Source organism: Uloborus diversus, chromosome 4 (assembly GCF_026930045.1).
Source record: "Uloborus diversus isolate 005 chromosome 4, Udiv.v.3.1, whole genome shotgun sequence".
Taxonomy (NCBI): Eukaryota; Metazoa; Arthropoda; class Arachnida; order Araneae; family Uloboridae; genus Uloborus; species Uloborus diversus.
Genome location: NC_072734.1, coordinates 136,148,757 through 136,175,377, shown reverse-complemented (window position 1 = coordinate 136,175,377; position 26,621 = coordinate 136,148,757). Strand labels below are relative to the sequence as shown.

Here is a 26,621-nt window from a genome sequence, read left to right as displayed (position 1 = left end):
CCTAATTTTTTCAGGTTGCCAGTCAAGTGGCTGCTCTAGACATTGGCTATAAAACTTGCCCAGACAAATTAGAAAAAAGTTCCCCAAAGCTCTTATATTTACTTGGCGCAGATGAAGGACTTATTTCCAGGGACAACCTACCAAAGGACTGTTTTGTCATTTATCAAGGTAGTTTTTTTTTTTTTTTTTTTTAACTTTTTGAAATCTTATGTATTAAATGCTTCATTCATTTTGAATTTAATATTGGATTGTGTTTCAAGTAGTGTGTTAGCTGGGTGGCAACGTCATTCTCACAAATAATATAATGGGGAATTCCAATGAATGTTTTTCTTTTTATTGGAGTTTTGGGGTCTATTCTCCTCATTTTAATGGGCATTTTTGAGGATTGGTGTCCTTGTTGATGGGATGTTTTTAGCAAGACCGTTGACGTTATTTAGGAATAGTATCTCCATCTGGCAGAGATTTTTAAGGACTGTTGTCGTCATTTGATTGAGGACTTTTTGGGATCAATGTCAAGATTGTATGAGGATTTTTTGGGACTGTTATCCGGTTTTAATACAGATTTATATGGTTGGAGGACCCTGTTTTGAGACTGTTATCCTATTTTAATAGGGATTTATATGGTTGGAGGACCCTGTTTTGGTACTGTTATCCGATTTTAATACAGATTTGTATGGTTGGAGGACCCTGTTTTGGGACTGTTGTCTTTATTCTAATGACTCTTTTAGCTATATTTCTCCTTATTTATTCAGGAGAAAATGTTAGAGAGACCTCATGACTCAAGAGCCCTCAGTTTTTTCTGAGCAATGATTGGTGCAACAGTAGAGATAGCTTATGCTACACCAGATCAAATCTGATGAGGGTTGGAATTTTTAGGAGTTTGTTTTTCCTTATTTGAATGAAATATTTAGGGCTAATGTAGAAATTTTAATGGGAATTTTTTGAAACTGTTCTCATTATTCTAATGGTAACTTTTTTTTCTTTTTCTTTTATTTAAGCTTCATTGTTAAACATGTGTCACTTGACATAACTTCTATTTTCGGCATAGACTGCAACAGAGTGCAACACAGCTAGAAATGTATAACATTTGAAAACTCAACTGAAAAATGCTTTTAATAAATTGCGATTGCTGAAACAGTAATTTTGTGATTAATGAAGTCTTGATTGTTTATTTTCTAAAGGTCATCATGGTGATAAAGGTGCTGAAATGGCAGATATTGTTTTACCCGGTGCTGCATACACAGAAAAACAAGCAACCTATGTAAATACTGAAGGAAGAGCGCAGCAAACTCTTCAAGCCATAACACCTCCAGGTTTAGCAAAAGAAGACTGGAAAATTATCAGAGCACTCTCAGAGGTTAGTTCATCACATCCACAACACCCCCTCCCATCAGAACTAAAAGTACAGTCGTCCCTCGCTACTTCTTGCTTCGACTTTCGCGGCTTCACTACATCACGGTTTTTTGTTTTTTTTTTTTTCAAATATAGTAATAAGCTTTTTTTATGTGCAAGTGTAAACTTTTTCCTACAAAAGAATAACAGAGTATATCTTTTAAGTAAGATAAGCTCTTCTGAGGGGCTGTAAGTTGAGTGAGTGTAGGTATAAAATCGCAGAAGAAAATATAGGGAATCGCTATCTCATTTCAACTGTTAAACACTAACTGGAAAGTAAAAATCACTGTACTATTACTAGAGGATAAACACATCTGTTCAATGGTGTTCAACAATGTACTAGCTTTTTAAGTTGTATATGTGTAACGGGGGCACATACGGTCACTAACTGGCAATTAATTCCCCACCGAACAAGTTAAACTATTTTCCTAGATTAGTAGTGTGTAAGAAATGCTCGTGTAGTTTATTTCCCAATAATAACAATGTGATGGCTATTATGTCTAATGTATCTCCTTTTATCATATTTTGTGTAATATATTTAGTAATAAAAATGTAATGGTGGTAAAGGGTGCTGTTTCATGTCTAGAGGGCTCTAACTATGTTATAAACCTATTTAAATTAATTAGTAAGTTTTATGCCCTCTAATTAGGAAAATATCCGGAATCCTACTTCACGGAAATTCAGTTATCGCGGTAAAGTCTTCAACGAATTAACCGCAATAAATGAGGGTTGAGACTGTAGATCATAAATGTTAATGGGGAAGGTAGACCAGTTATGAAAGGCACACATTTATTGTAAATTCTAAACAAAACAAATTGCATTTGAAAGCAATAAACATAAATTAAACAGTCCCTTCTTGGAGCATTTGTAAGTTTGACACTCGAACACCATTCTAGATACTGCAAAACATCAAAGCAAGCCAGACTTTTCAAAGATTTTTGTTTGCATTTTTGACTGCATTCTTGCACGTTGCCACATGTTAATTGGTCAGGCACCTTTTTCTGCATGTATTATGCAGTAGTTTCATCATTTTTCAATAGTTTGATGTTTCCTTCCTGAATTGTTTTGAAATAATTAGGTTAGTAGTTTTTCAGTTGTTGCATAATTAATGCTAGCCTATGTTACAAAATCTAAATAAGTAAAGACTTAGAGCAATTTGTTTTTTCATATGAAAGATTTATAAGTTTCTTATATATTGTTATTGGTTACTGTTATACAATTCTCAATAATTGTAAAGTCTAAAGATGGCTTAGTTTTGAAATGAGTTTAAAATATATAATATTGTATAAATTGAACAAATCTTTTTTTTTGCTAGTTCATCTCCTAATTACTCCCCCCCCCCCTTTTCCTTAGGAGAGAGGAGGGTGTTAAAAATAATGCAGATTTATTTGGTCGAAGTTTATAACTCATGCATTATTTTTCAAAGATGTGCAAGTTTCAAAGTTTTGAAATATTGTACCCATTTGCAATACTTTCATCTTTGAAATTTCTTTAAAAATGACCTAAAAGTTTTGCTCTGTTTGATATTTAAGTTGGTATCATCATCACCAGTTATTAATAGATGAAGGTTGTCATCTTATTGTGCTATGAAAATGTCCTGAAATGAGAAGAATTTAATAAAATATTTTAGAACAATCCATAGATAATTAAGAATAGGAAAAATATGGATGTGTCTCAAGCATTCTCCTTCAGAAAACTTTTAAAAACTCTTAAAAAAAAAAATACTGCTAACTATTTCGACTTTGTTATTGTTTAACTGTACTGTGTCTAACAGCGGCTAATGTCATTAATTAAAAGATTGATTTAAAAATCACTTAAAAAGAAAAAAAAGCTACAAAAATAGAAAGAGTTAGGAAAAATTGCTAAAGAGAGAAATGTTGTAAAACTTAACCATGTTCAATCCATGCATTTTATTGCATTTTATTCCTGTGATTTCAAATTTTGGTTTTATTTGGGATATACAGTTGATTTCGGTTAATAGGATCACATTGGAGCAGGACAATTTTGGTCTTAATTACCGGCTGTTTCGATCAAGCAAACAGGATTTGTGTCGCTGGATTTAATATGCTGTAGACACGCAAAGCATTTAAAAACCTTTATGATTATTGTGAGCCCTGTATGTAATGGTGAGTTTACAAAGAATAAAAATTAAAGTGAATATTCTTTTTGCACTTGTTTATAAGCGTTATCAGACCAATAGGGTTTTAGTTATTCCTTCCAGTCAGTATCGATTCACTTCAATAACCAGAAGTAATTAAAAATGTGAGAGTGAAAAAATAAGTGCAATTAAGACCTATTCAATCATTTGAAATTCCAAATGAAATATAAATTAAGTACAGTAGAAGACCGTTATAACGCACACCTTGGGACCAGAGCTTTTGCGTTATATAGGTCATTTCACAAATTTTGAAACTAATATTCATTATATATCTATATATTAGCACTTCAGAATGAGTTTTATCTGCAATGAGTATCAAAGCACCAATATTACAATTAGTTATTCACAAATAAATATGTTTCACAATCAAAAGAAAGTGCATTATCCTTCACTACTGCTAGTTCCATGGTTTGCATAACAGCTGCATTTTCAAGAGTCATCTGGTATTTTTTGCTTACTTTGAGTACTAATTTTCAATTTAAGAGCTTTGAATTAAGATGGAAAGATGAAAAATTTTCAACATTTAATTTGCTTAACAATTTTTATGCTTGCAAAGCAAAACAGAAAACTTCAAAACCAATTGTTTACTTCTGAAAAGTTGTGTGGTTTATAAAGAATTGTGTTATATAGGTCGGCGTTATAACAGTCTTCTACTGTATTTCAAAAATGAGCATTTTTGTTTTCAGAAAAAAAAAAATACAAATTATTGAACGTGCCAACTGAAATGAAGAAATTTGGATTTTCACTGAAATTTTGATCTCTCCTAGAACAAACACGCCATACAATGGGAGTTTTGTTAAGTGCTTTTTTTCCTGTAAATATTGCTAGATTCAATAAAAAGCTTCAAATAACCATTATTAATTTTCATTGGACAAACAAGTAAGGTCATTGACCCACTTGAAACTCGCTTCAAGTGGGAGATTTTCAATTTTTTTCCAGTTTTTTTCACATTCCTTGTTACAATTAAATGGATTTTTGGTCCCAATAAGCAAATAATATTAGGCTTGTAATGGGATTTGTTTTGGTTCTTGAAGATTTGGTTCGAATAGGTGGCTGGTCCAATTAACTAGTAGTCCAATTAAGCAGATTCCACTGTATTCCAATATGAGGAACCAGTTTCATGCTAGGAAGTATCAACTTCAAAAAAAAAAATGTACTTGAAAAATAATGATTTTCACTTGGCAGGTGTAACCAAATGATCACGCCCACAGTGCATACAAATCATTATTTTTTATACACAAGAAAACTTTTTAAAAAGTTGATAATGCATATTGTGATACATAATAGGTCCAAATATTTATATGCATAAAAATTAAAAGGCCAAACTTTTTAATTCTAGGAATAATGTGCAAATATATGCTTAAAAATGTCTTATTTGTGCAGAAGGATTGAATAAGCTATACCATTCTTCTTCTAAAAGCTAAGAGTTTGAAAAACCCTACTTCAATGCCATTTTTTATTTGAATTTGCATTATTTCATTTTTACATGATAGAGCTGTTAAATAGTTATCTTAGCTGATGAAAAAAATTATTTAAATGAATTTGGATTCTGTATCAAATATGAACTGCTACTGTATGATAGAAGTTTCTATGGCAAAGTGCACTTATTTAGTTCCAGGCAAGTTTCTTGTTTACTTTTAAATTGTTATTGTTTTTGAATACAGACTTTGTGCTGCTGCAATGTTATTGAAGTTTGATTTTCGTCACAGATTTACATTTAGAGAAATATTTTTCAATCTGTTTGGGAATGACTGTTTTCTTTTTCTCCCCTCTTAACTTAATTTTGTTCCTTGTTTAAATTATTTGCTCATTTTTTAAAACTTTGTAAAAAAAATTATTTTTGTTTTAAACAGAGAAAAAAAAATTTTAATTTCCAAGAAATGTCTTACAGAGGTCTATTACATCAGTTGCGTTCGACGAACCTCACTGGTCGACCGCTGAGTAACCGATTACTAACCGCAGCGTTCTATCATCTATGGGCTGCCGCACCGGTTACCGTTTTAAGCTGTTGATTGAAGCACTTGATCGGTTAACCAGTAGCTACCGGTTGAGCTCGACGAACGCAAGCATTGTGAACTGAAAAGATATATTAATTTTTTTTTCTTGTATTTCTTTTCTAATAGGTTGCTGGACATAAACTGTCTTATGACAAATTGTTTGAAATCAGGCAAAGGATGGATGAAATCGCCCCTCATTTGACGCGATATGGGAAAGTAGAGGAGTGTAATTTCTTAAAAGAAAGTTCTGCATTGCATTCAGTAAGTACTAACTCAGCTTTGATAACCTGTCACCAAGCAACCAATTTCATCATTTATTAAAAGTTGTGATGGATTCGAGTAAAACTTCTGAAGGAAACCGTCATCTATCTAAATTATTACTGACTGTTAAAATGCAACGCATTGTGAATTTTTTTTTCTAGAATAAGTGTGGGATACAATTTTTAATTCTTTAAATATATATATATATATATATATATATATATATATATATATATATATATATATATATATATATATATATACATATATATATATATATATATATATATATATATATAAATGGGAAATCACACACTCTTGATAAAAAGACTTAATTGTTATAATCAAACTCTATTCCATTGCAGTGATGTTCCCATCAATTTTTGTACTCCCAGTAACATGATTTGTGACTTACGTCAAAATATGGAAGATTTTGAAGCTTGAGGGTCTAAAAAATGTTTGTGAGTACATGGCATATACCCTATGGGAACGTGTTCCATAGAAACCAGCAGTGACGTGCGGTCCACTCAAACAAACCGAGCAGAGCTTAGACACTGCACAAATAATTTTCATTTCTCATTTGTATGCTCATAATTGGCAGTAAGTATGAAAAAAAACTTTTTGTTATGTTGACTTTCTATGAAAATAAGTTAAACATTTATTAGTTGCTCACACAGGGTTGTTTGGCTTAAACCCTGTTGGTTTAAACCGTAGGTTTTTTTTTTCAAACGAAATCCGTTTTTATACCAAGCTTGTGCTCACACAGCAATTTCTCTGGAGCACTTATCTGTGAGCAAAGGAAAAGGAAAACCACAGTGCAAAAGTCAGCCTATGCAGGAGAAATATTGAAGGGATGTTGCCATGACAACACAGTGTCGCAGTGGGTCTTATACAATGATAAGAGACTGCTGTCAGAGCATCTTCAGATTTGAAACCAAGCAAGCAGTTCCAAGCATGGAGAGATTGCGAGGTTGCGAGATTAGCTTTTTTTGAAATCTTATAACTTAAAAAAGATAATCTGGCTACTTGCCTTTTTTTCTTGGATTCCAAGAGGACAAAAGCAGCTTTCCAATCCTGGACTGATTTCGATTGAATGTAAACTGTTAAATGCTCTGGAAGAGAGAAATACATTTTTTGATTCTGTAACTGAATATTTTGTAAAATTAACACGCTATACTCAGAACACACAGATATACTACAAACAAAAAATATAAAATATAAGTTATAATATGAACACAATTGGATACCTTGCAGCTGCTTGGGCATTCTCTTGGGCACATGCCTGGCAACCAGCTACATGTCAAATACTTAGTGTTTAAAGTTTCCTATGTGTCATAAAATATAGTTTATTTCTGATACGAAAATTTTCCTTTGATGTGTTTGAATTTAATATTAATAGTCTATGTATTTTCTTTAAATGATTATTGCAATAATAATTATTATTTTAAACACTAGCAGTACCCGTACAGCGATGCCTGTGCTAAAATTTTAAAGAAAATCCGTTGAAATAAAGAAAAAAACTACATCAAAACTACATTTGCAGTAGCTTTCAAATGTAAAAATCTCCATATTTCGTCGCCAAATTCGCCAAGCGACGTTCTAATTAAAACAAAAATAAATTAACATACGCACAATGAATTTAAAATAAAGTAATAATAGTAAAATATTCATAAGCAACAAAGGCAACTTCCTCCAAAATGTTTAAAAAGAAAGTAATTGAAAAATTGTCTGGAAAATGGACCTAGTGTTATAGCAATTTCTCGAAAGAGAAGCCTTGAAAATTGGCTCAATTAGAATCGCTTATATTTCCTGTCCTAATTAATTGAGAAAGATGGAACAAACAACATCTTGTTTAAGAAGGAAAACCCTTTCCAACGATATATAATGTTTGGGGGTGGGGGGATTTTTTACCCCTAATTAGCCAAAATTTAGCTTAATTAATTATAAAAAACTAATTCGAAATTTAGAATTTCGGCTTCGAGGTGCACAGGCCCGGGGTACATTCGAATTTTTTGTGCCAAGTTTCAGGGCTGTAGATGCGATGGGGCCTTCTGGCCATCGGGTACAAACAAAAAAAGAAACAAACACTGTCGCTCTTATATATATAGATGGAATGTTTTGCAAAGTTTAATTTACTACTTTTCTATAATTCTTTCAGGATCAGTCTGCCAATTTAAACTCCAATCCCATTGATACCAGTAGGAAATTTTTGAAGGATTTCTACATGACTGATTCTATTAGCAGAGCATCATCTACTATGTCAAAATGTGTTCAAGCAGCTGAAAAATTGGTTACATCATAAAATCTTATTTTTCGGTTAAAAAAAGACTTTTAAGAAGTTCTATTCTAGCAAATGATGTGCTTCTGCCTCTCCCATGTTGTATTATAATGAAATTCAGAATTTTTAGAATAAATATTTAAATTATTGGTTTATTGTGTGCACTTGTCCTCTGGATGTTTCTCAAAACTGTTTTTTCTTTTTTTTTTTTTAATCAAACAGTCAAGATTGCTGTTTCTCGTTATATTGTCTTTGTTATTGGTAGACAGCAAGTCAACTGAGCCACTGCAGCATGACACAGAAATTTCATCAAAACTAAAATATTTACAGGCATTAAATCTTTTCCTATCTTATTGTTTTTTTTTTCTCCTCTCCAGAAATGTTATTAGAGTCGGTTTAGGAAGCTTAAATAAATATATTTGAGCATATTTCAAGTAAATACAAGTGAAAACCGTGCATGACTCTTTTTGCCTTTTGTAAACTTCATTTTTAAGGAGTGTAGTCCCTATTCTGATGCTATTTTATTTTATTCTTTTTGAAAACACTAGGGGGCTCCACCCCCTGCTCGTTGACACTTGATACTCAAAGATTTAAATTGTCGGTTAGAAAGAATCAGATTAAAAACCGCATTCTGAGTTCCATTTTGAACGGAATGGAAACACCCCTCTCTCTCCTGTAAAAAATAGAACTTAAGTAAAGAGTTCATATATAATTAAAGCACAATACTGCTCCCACCCAAATACCAAAAGACTTGATAGAAATATATTTAACCGAGATAAAATAAAAATAAGCCATTTGAAGAGCATTTTTTTCCCGGGTTCCAAACTAACTTGTACAACCATAGATGTTAAGGGGCTCCTGAGCAGAGCAAAGCAGCAGTTTTGTACGTTTGAAAAGTCACGTTCAAATTCATGGTCTTTAGTAACATATTTTGCTCTTTAGCTCCGGGTGGGAATTGAGTTGATCCTAGGACTTATGGCTAAAATAGAAACCCTTAAATCTGCTGTTCTAATTTATTGAAAAAATTGAAATAGGCTTTATTTGATGCAGAAAAAAAAATTTTTTTTTGATCGACATAGAATAAGGAGTTGTGGGAATTCTTTTATCTGTTACTAGTACAGGCTGAGGAGTCAGTCACCTTTCTCACTTTTAGTCACTTTGTGAAATTTTGGTTACTTTTAGTCACTTTTTGCAATTTTTGTTACCTTTCTCACTTTTCTTGAAATGTACTTAAGGAAAATCTTTTTTTAATAATTAAATTCTTGAAAAATATCTGAATGATAGCTTTTAGCTTTAACAATGAAAGTAATTTAAAAGGTAGCATTAAATATGCCCCCCCCCCCCCTATCGGTGTTGTTTAAGAAAAATAAGCAGCCCCAGATCAGACTTCCTATCTCCCTTCAATCTTCTGCGCTTACCGCAAGTCACGCCTAAATGCCATTTTGTTTCCTATCGTGTTTCTTACTGCAGAGTGTTTGACTAAGTTCAGCTGCACAGTTTGTTTCTGCGCTTATTGCAACGTAATTGGAATTGAAATTGAAACAGAAGCAATAAGAAAGGATTGTGAAGAAGAAATGAAGAAAATGGAAAATATTAAATCATCTATTGAAAGTGAAACTGTAGCTCTGAATGAAAACAAAGGATCATTTTTAAATCAAAGCAGCAAGAGCTGTTTGCTAAAGCTTCTCAGGAACTAAAAAATGCTCTGGAAAAAAATGACCTTAAAGCATCAAAAGTAGCTCAAGAGACCAAGAGTATCCAAGCTGAATAAAAAGTGAAAGAATATAAGAAGTATAAATAATTCAGAAGCAGTAAAAAGAAGAAAATCAAATGTTACCACATAGTTTGGTTATAAAAAGCCAAAAATATAAGCAAATAATACCAATACAACATTGTTCAGCCCTCCTGATTTGAACGAAAAACTTCTGCTTTTAAATAAATCTTCTGTTTTTACAGTTGCTGACAATTAAATCCCCCCCCCCCCAGAAAGAAAAAAGAAAACTGTTTCTGCATCCTGTAAATATTTCAAATATATTTTTGATTGAAAGTTATTCTTACTTGTACTAAGTTGGATAAAAAAATATTTATTACTTAGTTACTACAGTCAGACCCTGATTTGAAGAATTCATTGGGACTGAAATTTTTATACGTTTAATCAGAGTTATTTGTAACATCGAGGTTCAAAAAAATTTTTTTTTTAAATTGCCCTTACTTTATTTAAATGCCCTAATGAGCAACTGTGCAAAAATATCCATAAATAGAAAGTGTAAACTTTTTGTTCAGCATTCTAGGTAAGTATTGGGTAATAGATGTTTGACAATTTTCTTGATACTTGACTCAAAATAGGTCTCTTTCGACTTTATGGAGAGAAGAAAATATGTGTCATTTTTCATTTACAGCCTGCGGCATGAAGCATGAAATATGTTTTTAGTTTCCTGGCCATGTAAAGCATTTGAAAAACTAACAGTTTTAAAGGAAGTTTTATTATCACTTTATGCAACAGAAACGGTACTCATTGGTTGCCCCTCGTCCGTCAAAAATTGCAGATTCCAAGAAAAGTATTTTTCTGTATCGAACAATATGGATATATCATTTCGGAAACAATTTAATACTTCCTAACTCAAACTAACAAAAAAAAAAAAATTTTTTTTCGGCTGTTAAAATAATTTGTTAGTTTAGGGTGGTAAATAATGATTTTTGATTTCATTTTAGTTGGGGAAAAAATAAAAATTTGCTAAATAGAGGTTCGTTAAATCTGGGTCTGACTATATAATTTTTTAATAACTTGATTTAACACTACATTTTATACCACCTATGGACATGTCATTGGATCTTTTCAGAGCTTGCCAAATTAACAAAAAAAAAAAAAAACATTAACATTTTCAGGCATATGAAATAATATTTTCAGTTTCATACTTCAACATTATTTTATTTTTACACTAGTGGCACCCGCACGGCTTCGCCCATAATAGAAAAACTTAAAGGTCTTTTGGTTCGCTTGTATATTTACAAATAATGTATGGTGAATTTTCTCGCTAATTGGCTTGTACCGACGTTACAGTTCCACGTTATGATAATTTCGTATCTCGCCAATTGGCTTGTGCCCATTTACGGTTCCACGTTATGATAATTTCGTAATTTATGATAGTTTTTTTTTTCTTAAAATTGGAATAAAAAAAGAACCACATCGAATTTTCGAAAAATCGCTTCGAGGTGCACACCCCCATGCTACATACTAACTTTGTGCCACATTTCATGAAAATCGGCCGAACGGTTTAGGCGCTATGCGCGTCACAGACATCCTACAGACATCCAGACATCCTCCGGACAGAGAGACTTTCTGCTTTATTATTAGTAAAGATTGTAAGTGCTATTATTATCATTTTGTTACAGTCAAAGTTTCTAATTTTTCAAATTTGTTTTCTCAGCTATTCTCTATCGTCAATACTTTTGAGTGAATACTCGTACTTCGTATTTACAAAAAAATAGAAAGAAAGCTGATAATTTTTTCAATAAGCTAAATCTAGCCCTAATAAAAATAAATTAATTTTTAAAAACAATATTAAAAATTTAACTGTGATAACATAAAATATATGTTAAATAAATACATCATCTTGCGCTTTACTTCATAATTTCAAGCTTTATTATGTTGATTAAAAAAAAAATCTTTTAAGGTTACATAGAGTTTACATTGAAAGTTTTTATAAAATGTCTTAAAACTTTTATTTTGATACTTCTAGCCCTATAATACTCATGTTCAAAATTGTAAAGAAGTCTTTTAAAAAAGTATATATGCTATTTTGGTAAAAGTCAGTTAAAAGGGATAATCCTTTTCTGTTTTTTGAATTCTTAACAAATCTCTTTTTGTCACCTTTTAGTCACCTTTCAAATAATTGATTGTTTTGCTTTCAAATTTGTTACCTTTTTCACTTTTTTCAAAGGCATCAGCACTCCTCCGCCTGTAATAGGCAATTTACATGAAATTTTAACTTAAAAAATTAATAACAAAAACATTAGTTCAAGCCATTCCAAATCGAAACTGCCTTTGAGTGTGCTGGATCAGGGGTTATCTGCTCTTGGTTTGGATCGAAAAGATAGCTAGCTTCCACCCAGCAAAATAACCGTTGTGTTAAGCACAGAGAACACCGTGTGGTCTGTTATGTGTTCAAGTGCGGTTAAAAATGTAAACTTTGTAGGTGATTTTTATAACTTAATAAATTTTGCTTTAAGCTAATTCCTCTTTAAACAATGGTGACTTGTCTTTTATTCTACTTTGCCATTTTAACTTCCCTTTAGTTTACAAAACAAGTGTTCTGGATAGTAACCCTGAGAGTATTTAAAAATTGAGGGGGCTGACTAATGGAGAAATTTAATCTATTCAACGATAGATTCATGCATTTTGTAACAATTAAAAAAATATAACAATTTTGTCATGAGTATAAAGGGTCTTTCGTGTAAAATAGTGTAGAACCGTTTGGGTTGAAACTTTTCATAATTATTGTCTGACCATCGATTACATGGAAAGGCTAATATCCGGTTTATAGGCGGAAATGGACGTATCTATTAGTTTGTAGGGATGTTAGTTGGTTTGTTTCAGATGTGCACTTTTGCCTCTCTATTATTTAGCCTTCTTCTTTTTTGACACTACAGCCTAGGGCAGGCCAAGACCGTCTCCAATCAGTTTCCTCCATCCCGCCCTGTCAGAAACAGATTTCCTCCATCCACTGAGGCCAACAGTTTTTAAGTCTTTTTCGGCACATATTATTTAGCCTTAGTTTTGTAAAAATGAAAATTTGCTCACAGCAACATTTTTTCAATCTCAAGTATATTCGATCTATATTCTCACGTTAAAAATAATTGATTTGTTTATTCACAACAAAAGTTCTGAGCTTACCATTTTGCTTTTACGTTCCTGAACGAAATGAAAATATTTTATTTTCTTTTTGTTGTTTCCATGCAAACTAGTTTTGTTTCTCCTGATTTTATTTTTGAGAACACAATAAATGAATAAGGCACTAGTGACATTTTAAAACGCGTGCATCAAAATCTCATCGCTTTTTTCCCTTCTCCCTTGCTAGATTCATTCAGATGGAATCATGTTTACTTGGCAGATTGCCAAATTACATACAATCCGTGGTCAAACAGTATAATTACAAAAACACGATTTTATATTATTGTTTTTCGAAAATTTTCTAAATTTAAATCCTGAAAACAGATTTTTAGAAGATGACAAAATTTCAGTCCTAAACTGTTAAAAATTGAAGTGCTTAAAACACAATTGTATGCTATCTTCAGGGCCAGATTTAGATGCGGGCCTAGGGTACCACAATTTAGGGAGCATCAAATCTAATATTTAAAATTGAAGTATTTTCATATTACATTGTAGCAAGAGGTACTGTCTTGGACAGGTAAACTACAGGTTCTACAAAAATGAGTTTTTGAGGCCCTTGAAGAAGTGCACTTTTGGTTCCTGACAAATGCTAGTAAAACGTAGAAATTTGATGTTCTTTTAGACCTTGATTCATGTATGTTGTGAAATTTGGCTTGGTTGATGCAATATGTATGGATCAGAATATTTTATTACTTCTCTACATTGCATAAGCAAAGAGAAGGGAAAGCACATAAAAGTCTGTGCCCTGTGCTCTCAGGCCTTGCAATTTTTGACTTCAGGGAAGATATGTGTTTCAAAACTTTCTCTCGAAATATTTTCGAATTTGAAGTCTAAAAACGAAATTTTAAATGGTCATTATAACGAGGTTGGGGGGAGGGGGGAACTGATTTTTTAAAAATAAAGTCCTAAAAACACAATTGTACGCCATCTTTGATGACTTCAGAACAGATGGAGTTTGAGACTCTACCTCTGAATTTTTTCGTAATTAAATTTTAAACGAGCTGATATGTGCCTCAAATCCTTTTCGGCCAATTTAAAGATAATAGTACCTTAGAGTAAGCAAAAAAAAAAACAGTTTAAATATCCCCGCCCCCCCTCCCCCTTTCGAGTAGTTTGTCACGAACCGAAGTAAAAAAGCGTTTAACAGAGATTAATTTTCCCAATAGCGGCAATTTTAACGTGATTCAATGGCTTGCTTTCTAAACATCGCCAATCGCGCCATATTAAAACCAGTTTCGAAAAATAATGTTTTTTGCCAAATAAATTACCAACTTGGCGATATTTGGCAGCTAAAAGATTGGCGACGTATTGCCAAATGTTCCCCAAATTATAACACAACTTGAGTTTGCACTGAAATGAGCACTGATTTTCCCCCAAAAAAGTGTAAAAGATCCTTTTGGAACATCTGAATGTCACCAAAAGCAAAAGGCACAACTAGACCCCACTAAAAGTTTACGTACCAAATTTCAGCTTTCTACGGCATACCATTTTTGAGTTACTTGAGATACGATACCTACATACAGACGTCACGAGAAAACTCGTGGTAATTAACTCGGGGATCGTCAAAATGGATGTTTCGGTTTTCGGACGTCCATTGGTGCGTGCATACGTTCTTCGGTATATATGCACGTGCAGTCGGGCTGAAAAGACACCTCAACATTCATTCGGGGGTGAGCAAAATGGAACTTTAGGCCGATATTTGAGTGAAAAACAGAGTGTGGAGTCTGAGTCGTTAGAAAACATGCCGACTCCGGGCTTCTTTTTTTCTTTAATTTTCACTGAATCTCTTTGCACTTTTTAAAAAAACTGACTACCAATTGGTTCGATTATATATATAAAGGACTTTTTATAAGAAAATATCTGCCTTTGGCAACCAGATGGCTTGATTATATTTAGAGAACTTTCTCTAGTCGCCCCCTAGTTTGCTTGTTTTAAAACTGACTTTAACAAAGTGCAACTCTCAGCAAACGATTTTGTTGCCTTACATTTTTAACCAATCAATTTTGAATTAAAATTTTAATGACTTTTTTACTTCGATATCAGTTATAAAATAGTACAAGGAATGTATCCCTTGAGCAAGTCAAGGCCCGTATTTCGGGTGGAAATTTCTGAAGCTGTTTGGCAAGTTAAAATAAGTTTTGGCGCGAAAACAGAGCACGAATCCAAAAGATCCGATGAAGTATATTTAATGTTTTTTTTAAATCTAAAGACTATTTCTATAATTTTAGTTGGGGTCTCACTAAAAAGTATGAAACAAAATAAGTACACGATTTCTTGGTTACAACGCTCAATAATTGAGGTTAATCTGAAAATCTTCATATTTAGGTTTATTCTAAAGCAGAGTCAATAATATTAATTTGAAAATTAAGCGAAGAAGAAATATAGGTATTGTAAAAGCTATTCGTACAAAGCTGCTTACCGCCGCATTGTGCGTAAAATTTGCTCCTGACGTGCATGTATCTGGCCTCTCCTCGAAATATAGAGACCTATTTTGTTGAAATTTTATAAATAAAATATAATTTAAGATTTGTTGGGGAAAATTTTCAGAATTAAAGTATTTATATCCTTTATAAACTCTGAAATTAATTTGTGGTGTCAACCACCAGATGGGTGTCTCCTGAATCGGACCGCTCCCTCTCAAGAAAAGTTCTTTTGACTTAACTAGAACGCTTTTTCACTCAAGTTACAGCTTTGAAAAATTGAAAGCACACGTTTCGATCAACATCTATTTGTTAAACATTAACAGATGAGCAAATTAAACCTTTTCATTAAAATAAAATAATAGTTTAAAAAACTAAAAAAACACGCTTTCGTAGCAAAATGAACTAAAAAGTGAAAAATAATCTTTGGATGATAGTAGTTGACCAATCACTTAATTTTAATGTTATACAAAAAAGCGTGGGGTGCTGTCTATTTACATTCTTGCTGGACAACACATGGAAGAAATTCAAGACAACTAATAAGAAGCCCCCCCCCCCCACGCTTTTTTGTATTACATTAAAATTAAGTGATTTGTCAACTACTATCATCCAAAGATTATTTTTCACTTTTTAGTTCATTTTGCTACGAAAGCGTGTTTTTTTAGTTTTTTAAACTATTATTTTATTTTTCTGTTTTTTTGTCTTATGTTGGAGAATTATGAGGCGACGAAATTATTCATAAAACGAGTGCGAGGTAATATCTTAAAGTTAAAACAAGGGCACCCCGATGGGAAGCTACTGAGTCATCGATGTAGTTTGCGGAAATCATATTTATATTACTTTGAAAATTTGAGATGCATTTGAATAAAAGTTTTGTTCAACAATGGTCTGATCAGCAATGAATTTCCCAATTGAAGGCTCACCTAAATTTTGGCATGATATTAGTTAAAAACAATTATATTTCACGTTCTAATTACCTTGGAACATTGGAACAAATTTTGTCTGATGCAGAAAAATTAAAGGTTTTTGTAGATATTTTTAAATAATTTTTGCGAGCATTTTTTAATGTATTTTTTTAAATTTTTCCTTTTTCACATTGTTGGATTTATGTCAAAATATTGATTGAAATTGGAGGAAACTAACAATTAAAAGAGTTAATTAATTAATTTGATTATGGAATATTGCATTGTCATCGGGTCTGAGGTAGCGTGCCAAATTTCAAAAGAATCCGATCGCAGGAAGTGGACGAAATTTGAGCTGCAAGATTCCGTTACAAGATACATACATACATACATACAAGTGAAGCTAATAAAAGCGTGTTAAAAAAAATGGTGTTTTAAAGTAATCTTACTTTGATTTTCATGAAAATTTGATTTTCAAAATAAATTCCTAGCCTTGCATGCATCTTAGGTTTACAATAAAATACAACGCGAAAATTTCATAAAAAATAATTAATATTTTAATCAATTTTTAAGGGATTTTCCCCTCTTTCCCTGAGAGGGGAAATTAAATTAGCAAATAAGTCGGAGTTCGAAGTTTCAAAACGTCGGAGACGTTCCTTTTTCCTTCCGACTCCGCAGCCCTGGTGAAAAATGTTTCAAGAATACAATATACTCCCTTTTCTACGTAAAAGAATAAGTTAAAACCCAGTTTTAGAAGATCTTGAATGATGTTTAGAAAAAAGGGGGTTCGTGGCTCTCCCGCAAATAATTTTGAAATTAAAGTCTTAAAAACGAGTCCTTCTTTTGTAACTTCATAGTAAAAGAAGGATTAAAGGACTTTCACAGAAATGTTTCGAAATTGAACGTCCAAATGCACTATTTTAGACAACCTTCGATAATAATAGAAAAAGGAAGGTTCGAAGATCCTCATGGGAGTTTTATAAAATTGAATTCCTGAAAACAAAATTTCAGACAGATCAAATTTTATAGAAATTTTAGTTTCAAATTTTTAAAAATATTAGGCTTCATAATGCAATAGTAAGCCATCTTTGACGACTTAAAAGAAAAGGATAAGGTTCGATTATCTCTTCTGGAATTTTTTTTGAAATTTAAACCCTATGAACAAATCTTAAAATGGTCATTAATAATGTTTGGAGGGGGGGGGGGATCCGGAGTGTTTCTCCGGAAATAGTTTAAAATTTAACGCCTACGGAAAACAGAATTATAGGCAATCTTTGATGACTTATGGAGAAGGGATGGGGTTTGAGACTTCCCCAGAATTTTTTCAAAATAAAATCCTAAAAGTAAAATTTTTACGATTTTTAATTCGATTGGGGGCAGGGAGATTTTTGGAAACGTTTCCCAGAAATGTTTTGAAATCAAGTCTTAATAATACGGTCGTAAATCTATTAAGTCATCTCCAGGGGCTTATACAGCAATAACTTTTGGAGGGGGTCCAAAAATTAAATAGCACCGCCCCCCTCCAATGTGTCACACCAAAGTTTTCATGACTTTATTTTTAAATGTTTCTTTTGGGATCACTTAAGGTCTTTTGTTCTTCTTTTAGGTTCATAAATATTATGCACTAGTGTGCTTTGAATGCGGATGTAAAATATCGCTAACATTGAAAGCGAATTGAGTACTAAACCCAGTATAATATCATAGAGATGCTATAAAATGAAGGGTTTTAACTCGGGACATTGTCATAATGATTATAACCTGAGGGCAAGGTTATTAAATAAACCTATACACCATTTGAGTTTTCATAAATGAATTAATATTTTAACTATAAAATAGTAGTAATTAAGAAAACCATAGCTTCATAAGCCCGTCCCGACCTAGTTCGGGTTTAAAAAACTATCTATTTAAAATAAATATTATAAATATACTTTTAATTTTGAAAATTTATAGTAAGCAAGATACTTTTTTGTTTCGCTTTCATAAGGTTTGAAACAAATTGATTTACCTCATTTCCAGATCAAGAGAGATCAGCATATAATTCCCACTGAACAGTACAATCTTCCCGTATGTACACTGTTGAAAATTTTCCGGAAAATTTACGGTAATTGTTACTGGCATCCATGTTGCCAGTAACTATTACCGTAAAAATCAAATGTTACTGTAAAATTTTGCGGTACAAAAACAGAAAATGATACTGTAAATTTTAGGGTACTTTTTACTGTAAAAGTAAATTTTACTGTAATAGTAATATATTTAAAAAAATGTACCGTAAATTTTATGATATTTTTTTACCGTAAAAGCCTATTTTACTGTAATATTTTACTACAGTTTTTTTAAATGTACCGTAAATTTTATGGTATTTTTTACCGTAAAAGCCTATTTTACTGTAATATTTTAGTATAATTTTTTAAAAAAATTACCGTAAATTTTACAGTAACATTAATGATTTCAAGCGTATTCTACTGCAAATTCTATGTAAAATTTACAGTACAGTAAACTCCCGATTATCCGCGGAATTGGATGGCACAAGTGCCGCGGATAATAAAAATCGCAGATAACCGCAAAAAGACTAAAATGGGGGACAAATCAGGTAAAAATTGTCCTATCTCAATTTCTTAACTGTATTGATGCATAAAACTTTCTGCAAACAGTGAAAATATATATAGAGTACAGTACAAATGTTTTGTATTTTTGCACAATCGAACTTAACATCAATAGCAAACAAGTGTATGTACGATGAAGAACGCACAATAATAATAATAATAATAATAAAATTAAATCAATCAATCAAGCAAAAACAACTGAGTGTAAATTTACAATTTTTCAAAAAAAAAAAAAAAAACAGCCACTGGTATTCGCTTTTTACTGCGAAAATACATGTTCATGATTGTTGATTGATTCGCGGATAATCCGCCCCGCGGGTAAACCGCTCGCGGATAATCGGGAGTCTACTATTTGTTGCGGTAACCTCTCCACTTATGTGGGTTTCTACTGTAAAATATATGATATTTATTACTGATGATCTTATAGTAACATTGACTGAGCTGTAGTAGATTTTACGGCTAATTCTACATTAAATTGTTCAGGAATTTTACAGTAACTTCTCTAATTTATAGGTTTCTACTAGAAAATTTGTTGTACTTATTAGAGATTTTACGGTAACATTGACTAAATTAGTCCATTTCCTCAAATTCAATGGTAAAAAGTAATTTTTACAGTATTTTCACTTTTATTTATAGACATCTACTGTAAAATGTATGGTTCTTATTACTGAAGATTTTATAGTTACATTTACTGAAGTATAGTACATTTTATCACAGTTGCACTGTAAATATTTTGAACAGTAATTTCCATACAGTGTCTTTTACTCTAAAATATACTGATAATTGCGTGGTGAACCAGAACGCACCGCAATTTCTAGGATTCTACAACTTTATCTTGGCACTAAAAACTTTAGCCATTTTTTGCAATCAGCAAAATATTTACAGCAATTACTTATTAAAATGCAGTACATACATATATACTTTTTTATATCAATTCATACAAAGGCATGTTACAACTATGACAATTGTACTTTATTCATGCAAACCTGGTGCATAACAAAAAATTTTACAGTATCAATTATCAGAAGATGTTGCTATCTCTGGATACATATGCATCCGTTCTGCACAACACAAATTGATACACTAAATTCATTTTTTATACCCCGAAACAATCCCCCCCCCCTGAAACACCACCTAATTCTTGGCAACTGGAAGAAATACATTACAAAAATTATGTCAGTGCTTCTGTGACTATAAAAAACATATAATAATAATAATAATAATAATAATAATAATAATATCTGAAAACTTCTAATGACAACACAGACCAAAAGTTTGTATTTCATATTTAGCCTTTATTTGATTATACACATAGCGAATCATGGATGCAATTTAATAATGGTCGTGCATTTAATAACAGATGCATTTAGATCGATAGTTGACTCCTTTCCTTTCTTTGGTCTCTTTTTGATCCTCGACCTTGGTTAATATTGGCAAAGTACCTGGAAATAAAAAAGCAAAACACTTATTAAGTATATAGAACAAAATAATACTTCATAAGTAGATATAGCTCATTCCATAAAAATGTCAACCTCGGCCTCAGAGTTTTTTTTTTTCACAAAGCGCCAATTGAGACCTATCATTTTATTCAGTATACTTTCTAGTATATAGATCCAGCAACAGTTTGCAAAAATTTCATTCGGTGTTTTTCTTCTGGCTCTAAACGTGCGAGGTTGTAGAAAAGACTTAACATACGCAAAAAAACATCCCTCTAAGTTTTCTTGCGTAATGGAATTCTTTTTGCAAATTTTCAAAAAAAAAAAAAAAACTATATTTATTCTAAAAGATTAGGTGTTGGACCAATAAAATTGACTGCTCTTTTTAGATATATCATAAGATAAGTTTTTTAATTAGTTTGGTTATTTCACTGAAAATATTTGCGTTACTCTTGTCACGAAAATGTACTCTTATTTTCAGTTTAAAAACTAAACCAGATAGTTGTACCAGACAAACACTTTTTATTTTCTCACATCTGCATCATATCTACTTAAAAAGTGCAAAATATTTATTTTAGATACAGAAGGTATAAAATAATTAGTGTGACTAACGAAGCATTTGAGCTGTGACTAACGTAGCAATTACACGTGACTAACGTAACATTTAAAAAATGACTGCTATTATTTAAAAAATATTTAATTTAATGTACATTTTCATGAACAATTTTGAATAAGTAGACATTCTACATTGATTAAAAATATTTAAGATGAAAAAATCCCTAGAAATGTTACAATGTAGAACTTCTGTCTACTTAAAAAAGGATTTTTTTTAAGGTCTTCTTTAAAAAGAAATACTTCCAATTAAAAGAATTATTATTATTATTATTATTATTATTTTATAAAGAAGTGTGGGTAAAGCGAAATGAGTATACTCTGCTGAATATGCATTCAACACAAGAATCCAAGCTAAAGAATTAAGGAAATAGAAAGACAAAAGAGAACATTTATATTTTTCAAAAAATATTTTCGCTGATTATTAAAAGTAATAAATGGCAGTTCGTTAGAAAAACATTTCAAGATGTTATATGATACAATGAACCAATAAGCCCTGCTGCAGCATATTACAGAAAATGCATAAATGGTGATTTAGGAATTTAAACATTTGCGGTGATACCTGGAATTAAAAGCCCCCCCCCCCCCCAATCTGCAGAACTTATTGAAAATTTTTTTTTCAATATTACATTTCAAATCAAGATATACAGCACTATTCGTTCGATGAATCAGTAAACCTTGCAGAATAGGTGAAACTATATCAACTTGTATAAAGTTAATTTTTTAAAAAGAGATATATTTAGGATTGAATTAGCCCAAAAATGATGTTATTCAGTTAGTAAATATTTTTTTTTTTGGCATATTCAAATTGAGTTAATTAAACTGAATCCTCCCATTCAATTTCTTAGACTAATATTGAAATAAGTAAAGAAAGAACCATAATGTACCATAAAAAAAGTTCCTAAAAAGTAAAAGTAATGTAAGTACAAAAGATTAATTACAAAAAGTTTTTTATGTGTATATATTGCTTGTTATTCAATGGTAACGTTAGTCACGTTACGTCAGTCACGCGCAGTCTTTCGTAAAAGAGCCACTAAGAGCCAAAAAAAAATTCAGCTGTAATAAATATGTTGTATATTTTTCAAAATAGATTGTTTACCTTTTACAAATATATCAGCCAATTTTAATGCCTGCGTAACTTTCAGAAAAATTTGCCCCGTAACATATTTTGCATTAAATTCTTGGTAGAAATGAAAAATAGTCACCTTGTGCATTTTAAATCTGCATATTAAACCAAAAAAAAAGCTCTTTTTACTTCAAATTTTAAGTAAAAAGAGTTAGAAAATCAGCTACGAATGTTACGTTAATCACTATGGAATGACCCATATATACAATATAATACAGCATTTTGCAACTGTACTAACACACGGATCGGCAAAAACCTCGAAAACCGGTGAGGTTTTTCTTCTTCTTTCTTGTGTAAAAAAAGGAGAAAAACTGACTTGCGGATCATAAAAAGCTTGTAAAACATTTTAAAGACTGGAGCAGATCTTTTTTCCTTTTCGACATAGACCAAAAAAAAAAAAAAAACTTACGAAAGAGTTGTCACGAAAAATATTTTAATGCAAAAACGAGTATTATGCATAAGTAATCCGAGAAAAACAAATATAGAACAAAAATTAGTCCTAAAATTTCTCAAAAAAAAAAAAAAAAAAAAAAAAAAAAAACACCCATTTCACAGAATGTTTATTATTTGACGGTTTTTCTTTCTCACATGGGTAAGCAAAAATCTCTGAGGACCAGTCAATTATTTTGTGGACCTGTGCTGGTCCTCCGCACTAGCGATTGAGAATATTTGATACAATGCACCCAAAGATTCTCCAGGAGAGAAATAACACATTCAGCTAAAATATGCCAACTGTACAAATACTTATAGTCGCCCGGCTTCGCAGTCTACCTCAAAAATAAAAGTTATTTTAAGTGACGTGTGCTGAACAATCAGGCCTAAACTAAAGAAAAAGAATGCAAAATCTCCCCGACGATCGCGTAAAAACAACGAAAAGGAAATCTTTTTAAATTCCCCGATTACGAGAAAAGCCTCAAAACAAAAGCAAGAATTTTATTTTTACACAGTCGAGAAAAAAAAGGCAACATATTTCTCTTAAATGATTTTATTCATGTTAATTAAAACTGAGCTCACGGCAGATGTTAAACTTCCAATTTAAAATTGATTTTCCCTTACTTAAAAATGCTTTAGAGATGCACCGAATATTCAGTTGGTATTCGATATACTGCATATTTGGCAGACAAACTGAATAGTATTCAGTTGGCCGAATACTTTAATATTCTGCAACCGAATAGAAAACAGATTTAAATGTTTGATAATTGGTAAACAAACTTTTTCTTTTATACATTGAATGAAAGTCACACAATACAGTACTACAGTACAAAATTAATTCAAATTGTTTTTTGATAATGTTATCGCATTCAGAGTGATTTTTAAGTAAGAGTAAACACTATTTAAATTTTGTTGCTTTTCATTCTCTTCAATCTGACTATTACTTTAGCCACATTACAATCCCATTTAAATACGACAGTAACCAGAAAAAAAATACATAAGTCAATTTATTACTACTACACTTTAACTGCTAATTTAAAAAAAAAAAAAACACTGCTAAAAGAAGCTAATACTTGGATAAAAAGCTTTCTGTACTTTAACTTCTAAAATGTTGCACCATATAAAATATCAAATGTTGTTCAAAAACAGTTTAATTAAAATTAAGCACTGTAATCAAAGTTTAATAATCTTTTGCAATGAGAGAAAAAATTCTGTCAATGTTTGAATTTCATTCCTCAGTTTTAATGATGATATAATTTATCAGTTACCAAAAAGATAAGCAGAACAGACTTGAAAAAATAATTTTGTAAGCGTGTTTTAAGTAACTTTAGATTGTATTTGTATGTAAGGTATATGTAAGATTCTTTATTTATCACGTAACATGTTGTCATGGTTATCAGTTTCATATATCAGAAAAGAAAGAGTCCATTTACACAGAATTACAGATCAACATAAATCAAATTTTAGCCATTAATTTGTTGTTGGATGAGTTATATTAAACTAATAATAATACTTAATGTAGATAAATGTACTGTATAAAAATGTATTTACAACTTTCCCAAAATAGATTAATATTTTGTATTTTAAATTGGCGTGAATTTCAAATTTTATAGATAAAACTTTTTAAATACTAAATATTCAGCTGGATCTTTGGTTTGAATTTTAACCGAATATTCAGTATTCTTTATTCGGCAAAATATGGTATTTGATGCATCTCTATTTATAAACTTTTCTCCTGGTGGTTTTATGGCCTCGGTGTTTTTGAATTCTGAAGGAAATAAATCTACTTCCGGAAAATTTTTGTAGGTTATCGTATGAGACAAATATTAGGTAATAATTTCGAGTAGAACCATTGAATGCCATTTTCGGGTCCTAAAAATTAAAATTAGAACTGTTCGGTACTTTTTTAGCTTTTGAAAACCGCCCTACGTTACTTTTTTCTATTATATTGTGGAATGAAACAAAAACAGTTAAATATCCCTAATTAAAAACCACAACAGATTCTAATTAAGACTTGTTACCAGAATTCTCACCTCCAGTGCATAATTGTTTAGGGGAAAAAAAAAAGAAAGACAAGCACAATTATTATTGCATCAATATCAGATTTTTAAAAAAAAGAAAGAAAGAAAGGAAAAAAAAAAACTCGCCTTTGGAATAAACTCCAAAGTAGAGCTTGCTGAAGTAGGATCTAAAGTACATCAGGGGAGTTATCTCACGCACGAAGGGTCGTTTTTAAGTTCGCGGAACGGAGGACAAGGATAGTAAATAAAAATGCAATATTATTTATCTTTTTCAATATATTCATCTGTAATTCTAATACACTTCTCAGATTTATCAATTAGTTTGTTTATACTTTCATAAAAAAATGTTGAATCTTTCTCTGAAAAATACGCTGAAACTGCTTCTTTCACTTCATCGCTTATAAATTTCTTTCCACGATGTTCTTTTCTCATTTTTGGGAACAAATAATGATCGCTTGGAGCCAGGTCTGGACTATAGGGTAGGTGATTTATAATATCAAAGCCTAATTTGTGCAGAGCAGCCAACTCAAAACGACTCTTGTGAACTGGAGCATTGTCATGCAAGAGCAGCACACCTTTCGTCAATTTTCCTCTTCTTTTTTCTTTGATTACATCTTTTAGCTGTTTTAATATTGAAGCATAATATTCTCCCGGTATAGAGACACTTTTATGTCGATCAATGATATTCCTTCTGAATCCGAAAAAATCGTCACCATGAGTTTTCCAGCTGATTGTGTCACCTTAAACTTCTTGGGCGGTGCTGTGCCTTTTTTATGCCACTGCATGGAGTCTTGCTTAGACTCAAGTTCGTAATGATGCAAACAAGTTTCATCCCCTGTAACACTCTGGGCCAATACACAATCCTTATTCTCGCTACAGAGGTTCAAAAATGCACGTGAACATTCGACGGTATATTGCATCAAGCACTGTTTGCCGAGGTACATCAAGCAAAACAGCTTTACAATATCACAGGAGTGTCCACCCCCCTAAGATAAAGAGCTCACTCCCATAAGTATCGTGAAGACCCCCCAAAACGAGCCCCCTAAAAATGAGAAAAATTCCCCTCAAAACACCCTTCTAAAAATTTCAGTGGCGCAGTCTGTGCCATGACCCCCTTTCCCCCTAGGTGAGCACCCCTGAATACTAGATCTTTTGCTTGATATTGTAAAAATGCCAAAGATAAACTAGAAGAAGGAGATTGATTATAAATTGATTTCTAGCTGAAGTGAGAGACAAAAAAGAAATAAACACTCAATAAAAAGAAATTAGTTTACTTCCTTTGATGATGCAGCAAATTGTGTCCGATTTTTTTTTTTAATGAAGCATTGACATGTAATTTTTATTACAAATTTCCGATTACATTATTTTATGCAAGAAATCTCGAAATTTTTCATCTTTTCTGAGTGGAAATAAACTCCTACGGAAAAAAAAAAAAAAAAAAAAATTCGTTCCCAAATTTTTCGTTTTTTCCTGACTATTCCCATCTCCAAGTGTGACATGGGACATCATTTATGAACAGCCCCTAATAATAATGATAATAAAAAACACTTAATGAAGCCAAAATGATAAAACACCTGAACAAAATATAATATTTTGTTTGGAGGAAAAGTGAAATCTTTTGTGTCTCACACACTTGACGGCAATCCATCCTTCTCAAAGGAACGAGACGAGGTTACCAGGAAAGAATAACTCCGATGGCAGAGCGAAAGAGGCTTCGATTAATCATTCCCGGAAACACATTCACGACAAGCTCTTCACGTAGCTAATAACGGAAAGATAAGAAATAATGTGCCGATAAGGTTCTAATAATCCGAGTCATTTATGCCCACCTGTAGTTTGTTTTTCTGCTCGTGCATGTTTACGAATAAAAATGAGTCGAGTGTATCGTTTGCTTTGATTGGTGATATCGATTTGAAAAATAACAAGAAATTTCAGTCGCTTTATGTGATTAACCAAAGGAATGGCAAATTTTCAATGTTTTTATTGGAATAAATAAAACATAATAAATTGAAGACTTCTGTGCAAGAAGAGGGGTTTACTTAAAGTTTTATTATTATTAATATTATTTGAAGACTTTTCTTTATATTCTATA

General features: G+C 31.7%; 1 protein-coding gene across 1 annotated transcript in view; it reads left to right on the top strand.

Annotated features, from left to right (window-relative positions):
• The window catches only part of LOC129221596 (NADH-ubiquinone oxidoreductase 75 kDa subunit, mitochondrial-like), a 47,227-nt gene extending 38,986 nt beyond the window's left edge, over positions 1-8,241 (top strand). Inside the window, exons 16-19 of the mRNA XM_054856115.1 lie at positions 15-168; positions 1,182-1,357; positions 5,674-5,808; positions 7,967-8,241. Of these exons, the coding sequence (XP_054712090.1) occupies positions 15-168; positions 1,182-1,357; positions 5,674-5,808; positions 7,967-8,110 (609 nt within the window). The 3' untranslated portion in view covers positions 8,111-8,241. The remainder of the gene's footprint in view (positions 1-14; positions 169-1,181; positions 1,358-5,673; positions 5,809-7,966) is intronic.
• The last annotated feature ends 18,380 nt before the right edge of the window (positions 8,242-26,621 follow it).